The 12,537-nt window shown below is 51.0% G+C and overlaps 1 protein-coding gene across 1 annotated transcript in view; it reads right to left on the bottom strand.

Moving 5' to 3' along the window:
* Positions 1-12,537, bottom strand: part of LOC147727298 (glycine N-phenylacetyltransferase-like) — a 229,721-nt gene that overhangs the window by 63,729 nt on the left and 153,455 nt on the right. Inside the window, exon 5 of the mRNA XM_086961353.1 lies at positions 2,659-2,842. Within this exon, the coding sequence (XP_086817479.1) occupies positions 2,659-2,842 (184 nt within the window). The remainder of the gene's footprint in view (positions 1-2,658; positions 2,843-12,537) is intronic.

The raw sequence follows: 12,537 nt of genomic DNA on the forward strand, positions 1-12,537 counted from the left end.
AATCAGTCCTGCCTGATTTTTCGCCTTATGTCAAGTGGCCAATAATCTGCTGTCTGTTTCATGCACAAGACAAGACGGTGACTGCAAAATGATCCCATTACAACATGGAGTTTCAAATACATATTTGTGTTAACTGGGAACGGCTTTCGGAGCTTGAACTTGAATTGAGGTCTTAACTGAGATCTATTCTTAATCTGAAAACTTTCTGTAGAACATGTCATTATTACTTAGTATGAGCAGGCCAACACCTGCTAAATGTCACACAAATTAAATAACAAACCTGTGTTCAAACCCTAGTAATTTGACAAGCCAGTCCGCCTGAAATAAAAGAACATGTGTGCAGTTTTAAAGCACTGCATCAATAGTAGAAAAGTCACACAAAAGACAATACAACTCCGTAACCCATTTAAAATAATGAGATACGTTTGATAAATAAAATAAGACCAAAACAACGAAAATCAAATAAGGCAACCAGAGAAATTAAATCTTGAAAACTTAAAGTAAAGAAATCAATAAAGCCCAATATAAGTCTATGGTTGTGGTAGACTGGAACCAAGGTGCAATTTCAGGCCAACTGCGATGGAGCAAGGATAAGATGGACTAGTGGACTAGTCCTGGTGAAAGTCTGGAAGCCAAAAAGTCCCACTTCAGGTGGGGAAATCGTCACTTTCTTGAAGAAAAGGTTAACATTTGTTCCATGTCCCAAAACAGAATTGGAGTTTGTTACATATTGAGAAGATAAATCCTCTCTGTGTAGGATGTTGCTGAAACTGGAATTGAAAACCAGATACTTGAAGCAGGTTGGTCCCACTGGCACTCTTGAATGTTTGAGGTTTTTCGCTGAATAGGACTTAGTCCTATTTTTAGAGGTGAAGAGGCAAGTACAGCTGAAGCTCTGAAGGAAAAGATTTCATACGTTTCCAAACTTCCTTCTAGTGCTCAAACAACCCCAGGAGTACACTTGAAAGGCCTCCAGGACCTCATGGGAAGGCACGCAGAGACTCTCGGTGTGTCAGGCAGAGGCCAGCAGTAAATTCCAGTCCCAGTCCTGTTGCCACTGGTCCACTGGGCTCCTTCACAAGAATGTCCGTCCAGCCTTTTCATGTTCTTAGGATCGTCCTGGGGATAATTTTTATGATTCAAGGAGATCATTCTGTGCTTGAATTTCAAGTGGGTCTCCAACCTTCTCAGGTCCTTTTCACTGGTCACAGATGCCAAGTGCAGCAGTTTCAGTCCACCTCGTATTCTTTCCCAAGTCAAGCATTGTTCGGAAGTAGGCTGAATGAGGTTCCATCTTTGTTAATGTTCACCAGCAGCTATGTGGGGGACATCCTAAAAACTCTTAGTCCCTCTTTGTCTAATCGAGTAAATGCTCCCAGGCCCTGGCCTACCTAACTTTTCAGTAGCCTATTTGCCCTACTGGAAACAAAATGCAATGTGTCAGGACAAATCCAATATGGACAAAGTCTGGAGTCACACTAAACTTTAGCGCTTAGAGCTGGGGGTGAGAAGGAAAATGTACTGTGTTAATTATTAGTGTCCTTTCACATCGAACACTGAAATCCAGTTTGAAACCGGTCCTGGCCCCACAACATACTCTGACTGATAAGGTAAAGCAGGGTCCTTCAGTAACAAGAAATGTGATCTGTGCCTGTTTGATTCAAATGCACAAACATTATGTGCCTCAGATAGACCTGTCATACATGGTTTGACACTGTTGTGCCACCAGGAGCGTCAGAAGCATCTACCCTGATTATTCTGCTGTGCTCAAATGGGCATCTCTGCCCATGTAGGTTGATCTGACAATCAAAGTGGTCTACTGTGTGGCTCCTAGAAGGAATTTTACACCTCATTACAGGCAGGGCAGCTGCTGCAGACTATGTCTAATTAGCCCCAGAGTCTCAGGCAAGTAAATATAACTTTTTTGAAAATTATTTTTACTAACTAATTCGATAAAAACAAAACAAAAGAAACATTACACTTTACTAATATATTGGATTTTTAAAAAACGATTAGGGCAAGTTCTTGAACTTTTACTGTAGCGGTTTCCTACTGGATAATGCAGAAATAGCGACAATCTACTTTCAGGATTTCCTATAGGAACACTTACACCCAATACAACTTTTTGGTGACTTACTCAGTATAGGCACAATCGAATATTAATTTAGGCCCATACCACTTTTCTGTACTACACACCCTACCTTATTTAGCGCTTAGAAGTGGGCTGTTAGGTCTGTAAAAGAGTTTACATTTACAGGTCTATTAACCTCAGTGGAGTCCTGCGTCATGTTTTCAGGGTCATGATATAGTGCTTCAGTCCATAAGGGACTTTTCATTTTACATGCCTTATAGTATACTTAAATATGTCAAATAGGTTTGTAAGCCAATTTGGACTTTTTTTAGGGATCAGAGCACATACACTGGGAACTGGATAGCAGTGTCCCAATGTTAGAGTTCAGAATTACCAGCAGGTAGGTCCCAAAAAAGTAGAAAAACTGGGTGTGACTAGCCAAAAAAAGGGTTACCTTTGCAATACTTTCCATAACACAAAATTTACAAGCAAAAAGTGCACAAATGACTAAGAGATTTATTCTGTGCTGAATGACTAAGGGAGATTTATTCTGTGCTATACAAAAAAAAGTGATGTTAAGAACTAACCTTTTCCCACTCTGGAGCACAATTGGAGACGAGGCCTTTTTCTCAGAGGCAGCTTGATATCCACTAATGTGACAACGTTGCAACGATTCCTCTTTCACATACAGCAGTCGTATAGCAGTGTCTACCCTCAGCTTTTTAATGTCGGCAATACCTTTGATCACCTCATCCAAACTGAGCTGCAACCCTGGCGGAGAAAACAAAAACATTATCTCGCATCAAGGACTTTAGGTAGCACAAAGCATTTTGTAGTTTGTTTAAATGTGCTTATTATCCAATGTTTTTGGCACTTTTCAAATCATTAAATTTTTCATTAATTTGAATCAACAAATTTATATTCAATATATTGAAGGTGATACTTTGAAATTATAGCCCAGAACAATGTATTCTTCACTAGGTTTCTCCTCTGCTGTCTAATGGACCTCAGCATTAGAAGACCCTCCTCCGTCATAAGGATGCAAGAAGCATTCAGTACCATGTGACCCAATATGTGCTTTCTTCTCACCAGGAAAAAACATCAACAAAAATGAAGGGTCGCTCCTCAACGAGTACCCACTATTTTGTGTTTCGACTTGAATATATGCTTTATCATTGTTTTAGCAATGAGCTTCTTCCCTGCCTATGGACTACACTCGCTAATTTGATTGTCTACCATTTCATACCATGAAAGGAAGTCACTACTTAAACTGGACTCTGCAGCTCAGTCCAATTGCATCTGATTCACCATTGGTCAGGTGCTTCTAGGTCCTTGATCCCTAAAACCTTTGCCACTAACCAGGTCTAAACAACATTGTGGCAGAAACACTTTATCTTAGGCAGGGCTTGGCTTTATGTTTATGAAGGAGATTGCCTGGGATCCTTGATACTGGGATTCAAACTCGTGATCTGAAATTTATACACCAATCATTCCAGCAGAGACCGTTAACCTCACAAGCTCCAACATGCTAGAGGATTGAAAGCATTTCTGTAATAATATCTGACCTTACGTGTGTTTTTACAGAAGGAAAGGAAGAAGTACTCTAGGATACAGCATCTTTATCTTTACCTTATCTTTGTGCACGAGACCCCCTAACCTTTTCTTCAAATTATCTGCACGGTGCAATTGAATAGGTCAGACACAATTTGGAATTTTTTTTGTATTATTTACTTTGGTTTCCCTCCCCTACACTTTCCTTTCATCATTTGTATGTCACTTTCCATTTTTTTCACTGGCCATGCCGAATGAGGATACCTTGTGGTAAGAAACAGGGTGGATGCTAACCAGGTGGGTGGGTCCCTCGACCAGTGTCAGCTATTTTTACTGAATCTTAAGGAGTTTCTGGCATTACTGCCGTTTTATTGTATTCTGGGGGCATTTATTAATTTTATTTGGCCCATGCCTAGCGCTATACACACATTTTTCTTCCACCACCTCTCTATATGTATTCCATAGGTGCGAGTGTCTTCACATTTTCATGGATTTTTTTCTTGGGAATTATCATTGGGATTTGTTTTGTGACAGTGTTGTTTGTAGTTCCCGTATGTTTGACCTTTGATCTACAGTACGCAATAATTTTGTGGATTCAAATCGAATTATGATGTACAGTGCAACAATATCAAAGCATACACATAGGCATTGTAGAGTTATTCCGCAGTTTTGATTTTAAGATCAACCTGACACCTTCCCACATGAGAAATGCTTGGTAAACCACGTTATCCAGCATGCAACTTTTGGGCTTTTGATGCTACAGCCGGCCAGCCGATACACTGATTTCGGCATACAAGTATTCTCTTTTTTTTTTGCTTGCATATGTATCTATGTGACCTAGGATTAGGCCAATTACACACTGTTTGTGCAAGCAGTATATGTGGAACGATTTACTGTAGCACTAGACCACCAACCACTTTCTACCGTATGTCAGGGAAATGAACATAGATTTGCCACACGACAGATATTCGGTGTAGCCACCCAGTATTACCCATTTGCCCATTTTTATGTATCGTGTACATTTCTTCATATTTCTTTGTTATTCACAACATCAGGCCAAGGTACGGAGCAAATATCAATTGTATTTTCACTGTAAGTCTGTTTTCTAAGTATTTTTCTCACCTTGGACTTAAGCACTGTGATTTGTCGCTAATTTACATATCAACGCGTCATGTTTGGAAGTCTACTTTATGCATCTACAACTAGTCTGATTGAGCGTTTTCCTTCTCAGTGTTGGATTTTTTACTGTTTCATAAATTGCCGGTGAGCTTGTCCACTGCAAAGCTTCACCCCTCATGGGCCCTGGTGGTTCAGCGAGCTGTTGGTATATGGATGGATAGATAGCTAGATAGACCTCTTTCTCAGCGTGGATGGCACTAGCTAATCCTCTACTAGAAACACAGACATATGAGGTGAGAAGGTTCGGAGTTTTGATGGTGTTATAGGATGCTCCATAAAAAGGAACTGCTCTCCACCTAAACCGAGAAGCTCGCCAGAGTTCCCTACATCCTTTTTAGGTTTCGCCTAAGTGAAAGCTGCGCAAGCAGCTTTTCACGCAGGTGAAAACCTAATGAGAACAGTAGAGTGGCTTGGGAATACGCCGCTCTGTTCCATTGGCTAGCTCCATAAATGGAGGCTATCCATTGGAACAGAGATCTGTCCGTCATGGCCGGACCAGATTCATGGGCGTTCCCGCGATTTCTTCCCTCCGCATCGTCATCGCGGCTGTGGGCGGGGTTTATTTTTTGTTGTTGTCCAGGTTTGTTTTGGCCATTCTGCGGCCGACCGCCAACGGAGGAAGCCTTCCCGACCCCCCTCCCGCTGTCCGTTCCCTCCCCCCCCCCCCCCCCTCCGTGTGCGTCATGTTTTTCCTGCGGCCAGGAAGATCAATACAGACGGAGCCTGAAGGGCTCTCAGAGCGCGTATTACCGTGTATTCTACTGGCCCTGGCCGCCTGCACCGAATGCCACTGGCTGCACAGTTTGCAAGGCCACTTGTCTGCACTGAGAGGAACGTACATCACTCATACAGGCCGCCCCCTCCCGCTGTTCGTGTCCCCGTTCCCGCCCCCCTCCCGCTGTCCGTTCCCGCCCCCCTCCCGCTGTCTGCCTGCCCGCCCCCCTCCCGCTGTCCGTGTGCCTGCCCGCCACCCTCCCGCTGGAAGAGCCTCCTGTTGTTTTAAAAGAAAATAGACTTATAACGCATCTCGTGACTTTGATACTCATGTTATCTAGCCCTGAAGGATGAAAGGCTGAGTCGTCATGTGTGACTCATGCGCTGTGACACAAACAACTAAAGTGTGTTAAACCACCGAGCTTTCCGCATCCCGTGGTCCGAGAAATCAAATGAGTAATTCGTGCTTGAAATAATTAAAGCTGAGAAAACAACCGGAAATGAAAAATTATGTGTATTAAGAACACTGCATTGGTCACGAGTACGACAGAATTATCAGGTATGTTTAGGCAATGCAGAGTGCATAGGGAGTGCAGAGTGCATAGGGAGTGCAGAGTGCATAGGGAGTGCAGAGTGCATAGGGAGTGCAGAGTGCATAGGGAGTGCATAGTGCAGAGTGCATAGGGAGTGCAGAGTGCATAGGGAGTGCAGAGTGCATAGGGAGTGCAGAGTGCATAGAGAGTGCAGAGTGCATAGAGAGTGCAGAGTGCATAGGAAGTGCAGCGTGCATAGGAAGTGCAGCGTGCATAGGAAGTGCAGCGTGCATAGGAAGTGCAGCGTGCATAGGGAGTGCAGCGTGCATAGGGAGTGCAGCGTGCATAGGGAGTGCACAGTGCATAGGGAGTGCAGAGTGCATAGGGAGTGCAGAGTGCATAGGGAGTGCAGAGTGCATAGGGAGTGCAGAGTGCATAGGGAGTGCAGAGTGCATAGGGAGTGCAGAGTGCATAGGGAGTGCAGAGTGCATAGGGAGTGCAGAGTGCATAGGGAGTGCAGAGTGCAGAGGGCATAGGGAGTGCAGAGTGCATAGGGAGTGCAGAGTGCATAGGGAGTGCAGAGTGCATAGGGAGTGCAGAGTGCATAGGCAGTGCAGAGTGCATAGGGAGTGCAGAGTGCAGAGGGCATAGGGAGTGCAGAGTGCATAGGGAGTGCAGAGTACATAGGGAGTGCAGAATGCATAGGGCAGAGTGCATAGGGAGTGCAGAGTGCATAGGGCAGAGTGCATAGGGAGTGCAGAGTGCATAGGGAGTGCAGAGTGCATAGGGAGTGCAGAGTGCATAGGGAGTGCAGAGTGCATAGGGAGTGCAGAGTGCATAGGGAGTGCAGAGTGCATAGGGAGTGCATAGGGAGTGCGGAGTGCATAGGGAGCGCAGAGTGCATAGGAAGGTCATAGGGAGTGCAGAGTGCATAGGGAGTGCAGAGTGCATAGGGAGCGCAGAGTGCATAGGGAGCGCAGAGTGCATAGGGAGCGCAGAGTGCATAGGGAGCGCAGAGTGCATAGGGAGCGCAGAGTGCATAGGGAGCGCAGAGTGCATAGGGAGTGCAGAGTGCATAGGGAGTGCAGAGTGCCTAGGGAGTGCATAGGTAGTGCAGAGTGCATAGGGGGTGCAGAGTGCATAGGGAGTGCAGAGTGCATAGGTAGTGCAGAGTGCATAGGGAGTGCAGAGTGCATAGGGAGTGCAGAGTGAATAGGGAGTGCAGAGTGCAGAGGGAGTGCAGAGTGCATAGGGAGTGCAGAGTGCATAGGGAGCGCAGAGGGCAGAGTGCTTAGGGAGCGCAGAGTGCAGAGTGCATAGGGAGTGCAGAGTGCAGAGTGCATAGGGAGTGCAGAGTGCATAGGGAGTGCAGAGTGCATAGGGAGTGCAGAGTGCATAGGGAGTGCAGAGTGCATAGGGAGTGCAGAGTGCATATGGAGTGCAGAGTGCATAGGGAGTGCAGAGTGCATAGGGAGTGCAGGGTGCATAGGGAGTGCAGAGTGCATAGGGAGTGCAGAGTGCAGACTGCATAGGAAGTGCAGAGTGCATAGGGAGTGCAGAGTGCATAGGGAGTGCAGAGTGCATAGGGAGTGCAGAGTGCATAGGGAGTGCAGAGTGCATAGGGAGTGCAGAGAGCTAGGGAGTGCAGAGTGCATAGGGAGTGCAGAGTGCATAGGGATCGCAGAGTGCATAGGGAGTGCAGAGTGCATAGGGAGTGCAGAGTGCATAGGGAGTGCAGAGTGCATCGGGAGTGCAGAGTGCATCGGGAGTGCAGAGTGCATAGGGAGCGCAGAGTGCATAGGGAGCGCAGAGTGCATAGGGAGCGCAGAGTGCATAGGGAGCGCAGAGTGCATAGGGAGCGCAGAGTGCATAGGGAGCGCAGAGTGCATAGGGAGCGCAGAGTGCATAGGGAGCCCAGAGTGCATAGGGAGCGCAGAGTGCATAGGGAGTGCAGAGTGCATAGGGAGTGCAGAGTTGTTAGACGGACCGGGAGGGTCGGCCGAGATTACGGGGAGAGGTCTCCAGGGAGAGCCGTCTCCAACGACTGTACAGATAAGTAACTTCCCCCCCACAGACGGACACCACACAAGATTGAAGGTTAACGAGACTTTATATGCACTTCTTAGGTTACGTTGATATAATACAAGGAGGTCTGGACTCAGGGGTCCCCTCGGTTCTGATCTCTGGTTGAGGAAAAGGGTAGCGGGACAGTCTTAGTTACCAATGAGTTCAATAGCTCTCAATCCTCGAGCTCGGCGTGGTTGCTGATCGGGCCGTGGAGGAGCCAAGCAGGTCCCGAGATGGATGAAGGGTGGTCGGCGGGCCGTGGAGAAGCCAAGCAGGTCCCGATATGGATGAAGGATGGTCGACGGGCCGTGGAGAAGCCAAGCAGGTCCCGATGCAGATGACAGTTACAACGGTCCGCGGCCTCGCCAGCAGATCCGGACGACGGTGAAGGATGAAGGTTATGACGGCTGTGGCAGCGCCAACAGGCAGGATGATGGTGCACAGGACAGAGCTACGGCAGCGCCAGTAGTCCGTCCAGGATGAGTTCTTCTTTCGTCTCTCGACTCCAAGATACAACTGCCTTCCTGTTCTGGAGCTGCCCCAGTTATAGGGCTGGCGTGCTTTGATGTCCGGACCCTCGCACTTGGAGGTCGGGAGGTCCGGGATGAGGGAGTCCAGACACCCAGCAGGGGGGTGGAGCCAGCGCCCGGGGAGGCGATGGGCGAGCGGCACTGGCCGGGGGAGAACCATCGACACCTCTTTCTCCCATTGACTGGCCAAGTAGCTCGCTCGCCTCCTGGGTGGAGGGTGGTGCCGGAATGTCTGAGGCCGGGCTAGGCCCAGGGTTGAGGTCGATCGGGGGCCAGGCGGCCTCGTGGCGAAGTGTCCAAGATGGCGGCCCGGGCTGGGCGCGTGGGTCGGCCGTGGATCGGACCCACGAGGTTATCATGCTTGAGGGCAGGTGTCCCTGAGGGGACGTAGGACGTGCAATGGTGGTGTGTGGTGCTTGTATGACTGGCTCGGGCTTGGTCGAGCCGGGGGAGAGCGGCCCGTCATGTGGCCTGTCCAACATGCGTCCCCCCCAGCTGAAGGCGGGGAGAGTTACCCATCCTCTTGGGGACTCTCTTCGTCGAGGCGGAAAAACCGGGACAGGCCATCCGCGTTGGCGTGGTCAGACCCAGGCCGGTGTTCAACGGTAAAGTCCATACCTTGCAAGGAGATGGACCAGCGTAGCAGTTTTGGGTTTTCCCCCCGCATATGCATCAACCACTGCAGGGGTCGGTGGTCAGTCTGCACCCGGAAGTGGGTGCCAAAAAGGTAGGGTCGGAGCTTCTTGAGGGCCCATACCACAGCGAAGGCTTCCCTCTCTATGGTGCTCCAGCGTTGCTCCCGTGGTAGGAGTCTCCGGCTGATGAAGGCCACCGGTTGATCAAGGCCTTCGGTGTTCACCTGGGACAGGACCGCCCCAATGCCCTGGTCGGAGGCATCCGTCTGGACGACGAACTCCCGGCTGTAGTCTGGGGCCTGGAGTACAGGAGCGGAACACATGGCGGCCTTTAGCTGTTCGAAGGCCGCTTGACACTCTGGGGTCCAGTTCACCTTCTTGGGCTGATTTTTCGACGTGAGTTCGGTGAGCGGCCCCACGATGGTACCATAGTCTTTCACGAACCTTCGGTAGTAGCCCGTGAGGCCCAGGAAGGCTCGCACCTCAGTTTGAGTGTTAGGGGGTTGCCAGTTCTGGATGGCGGCAATTTTCAGTTGAAGAGGGGCCACTAGACCGCTTCCCACTTGGTGTCCGAGGTAGGTCACTGACCCTTGTCCAATTTGACATTTGCTGGCCTTGATCGTGAGGCCAGCTCGCTGAAGGGCTTGCAACACTGCTTGGAGGTGGTGGAGGTGCTCGGTCCAGTGGTGGCTGTACACAGCGATGTCGTCCAGGTAGGCGGCGCTGAACTCTTCGAGCCCCGCCAGGACCTGATTGACGAGCCGTTGGAACGTCGCTGGGGCATTTTCCATGCCGAAGGGCATGACCGTGAAGTGATAGTGGCCATCGGGGGTGGAGAAGGCAGAACGTTCTTGTGCTCGGGGTGTGAGGCCGATCTGCCAATATCCTGCCGTTAGATCGAAGATGCTGAGGTAGCGGGCAGCGCCCATTCGGTCGACCAGTTCATCTGCCCGGGGGATGGGGTGTGCGTCCGTTCTGGTGACTTCATTCAGGCCCCGGTAGTCGACACAGAACCGGAGTTCGGGTGTGGTTCCGGGGGCGGCTGCTTTGGGGACCAGTACGACCGGGCTGGCCCATGGACTGTCGGAGGGCTCGATGACCCCGAGCGTGAGCATCTTAGTTACTTCCGCCTGGATGCAGGCCCGTACCCGATCAGGTACGCGGTAGGCCCGGTGGCGGATAGGAGGGCTGTCTCCGGTGTCCACATCGTGCACACACCAGGAAGTGACACCTGGGGTGAGGGAGAACAGGCTGGCAAACCGTGATAGGAGGGCTTGGCACTCTTGGCGTTGTTCCTGGGAGAGGGTCTCCGAGAGTCGGACCCCATCCACGGAGCCGTCTTGCTCCTGGGTCCGCAAGAGGTCAGGGAGAGGCTCGGAGTCGTCCTCAACCCCGTTGTCTGTGGCCATCAAGAGGCTGAGTTCTGTTCGTGCAAAGTGGGGTTTCAGTCTGTTGGTGTGGAGGACTCGGAGCGGATTCCGGGCGGACTCCATATCGATCAGATAGGTGGCGGGTCCCTTGCGCTCGATTACTTTGAAGGGTCCCGTCCATTTGTCTTGGAGAGCGCACGGTTCTGTGGGGGACATTACCCAGACCTGTTGCCCCGGCTCGAATTCAATAGATGAGGCGTTCTGGTCATACCATCTCTTCATGTCCTCTTGACTGGCCTCTAGGTTGGCTTTCGCTAGGTCTCTGAACCGCTGGGACTGGTTGCGGAGGGTGAGGAGGTACCGGAAGACATCTGGAGGACTCTTGGCCGGAGGCAACTCCCAGCCTTCTTTGATCAGGCTGAGTGGCCCCCGTACTGGGTGCCCATAGAGCAGCTCGAATGGGCTGAAGCCTAGGGACTTCTGTGGGACCTCCCGGTAGGCGAAGAGGAGGCACGGCAGCAGCACGTCCCACTGGCGACGGAGGGGTTCTTCCAATCCCCCGATCATCCCTTTTAGAGTGCGATTGAACCGCTCAACAAGTCCGTTTCCTTGGGGGTGATAGGGGGTCGTGAAGCGGTAGGTGACCCCACACTGTTGCCAGAGGGACTTCATGTATTTGGAAATAAAGTTCGTGCCTCTGTCACTGACGACTTCTCGGGGGAACCCCACACGGGAGAAGATCCCCATCAGGGCCCTGCCGACCACTGGGGCTGTGACGGTCCGGAGAGGAATAGCCTCAGGGTAGCGGGTGGCGTGGTCCACTAGTACTAGGATGAAGCGATGGCCTTGTCTTGTACGTGGGTCTAGGGGTCCCACAATGTCTATTCCGACCCTCTCAAATGGGGTCGTGACTACGGGAAAGGGTTGCAGGGGGGCCTTTAATTTGCGGCCGCTCTTCCCACTGGCTTGGCACGTGGGGCAAGATCGGCAATGCTGGTGCACATCGTTTCTCATTTTTGGCCAGAAGAAGTGGGTCACTAGGCGGCTGTAGGTTTTATCTTGTCCCAGGTGCCCTGCCAGGGGGACATCGTGGGCCAGATTTAGCAGGAAGTCTCTAAAGCGGAGTGGCACCACTAGTACTCGGTTGGCCCCCAGCTCGGCGATTCGTTGCTCGCTGTACAGTAGGTCATTGTCCCAGTAGACCCAATGAGTTCCGGAGGTATCCCCTGCGCTTTGGGCGAGCGCTTGTTGTCGGAGTCCCTCAAGGGAGGGACAGGTCTTCTGCTCCTGACGAAATTGTTCTTGTGTGGGCCCCCCTTCTTGAGCCCACTGGTCGAGATTAGCAAGGTCGGAAGGTTGAGCAGGTTCGAGGGGGATGCCCTGGTCGGGGGTCTCGGCGGGGGCGACCGGAGGCGGAGGCGCCGGCCATTCTGGTTCTTCCGGGTGATGGTTGGCACGGGCGGCCATAGACCGGGTGGTGACGCACGCCCAGTCTGGGACGCCCAACATCCCCAAGTGTTCTTTTCGCTCCACGGCTGCCCACGGGGAGCTTTCCAGGTCATTTCCGAGGAGGCAGTCCACGGGGGCGTCGTCTCGGACCGTTACTTTCAACATGCCGGAGACCCCTCCCCACTCAAAGGGGACGCAGGCCATCCGACACAGACTCTCCGAGTTGTCGGCTGATCGTACAGGGCAGAGAATGTTCGGTAGATATTGTTCTGGGGTCACCAGATGACAGCGGACGGCTGTCACACTGGCCCCGGTGTCTCGAAGGGCTTCGGCCCGTTGTCCATTGATGCTCACCCATTGGCTGTACTTCTGGGTGTTAGCGGGTAGGGGGACCCGCGGGACCATGTCTCTTCCCCCTAAGCACGCGAGAGTCATGGC

This window comes from Lissotriton vulgaris, chromosome 3_1 (genome assembly GCF_964263255.1).
Source record: "Lissotriton vulgaris chromosome 3_1, aLisVul1.2, whole genome shotgun sequence".
NCBI classification, from domain to species: domain Eukaryota; kingdom Metazoa; phylum Chordata; class Amphibia; order Caudata; family Salamandridae; genus Lissotriton; species Lissotriton vulgaris.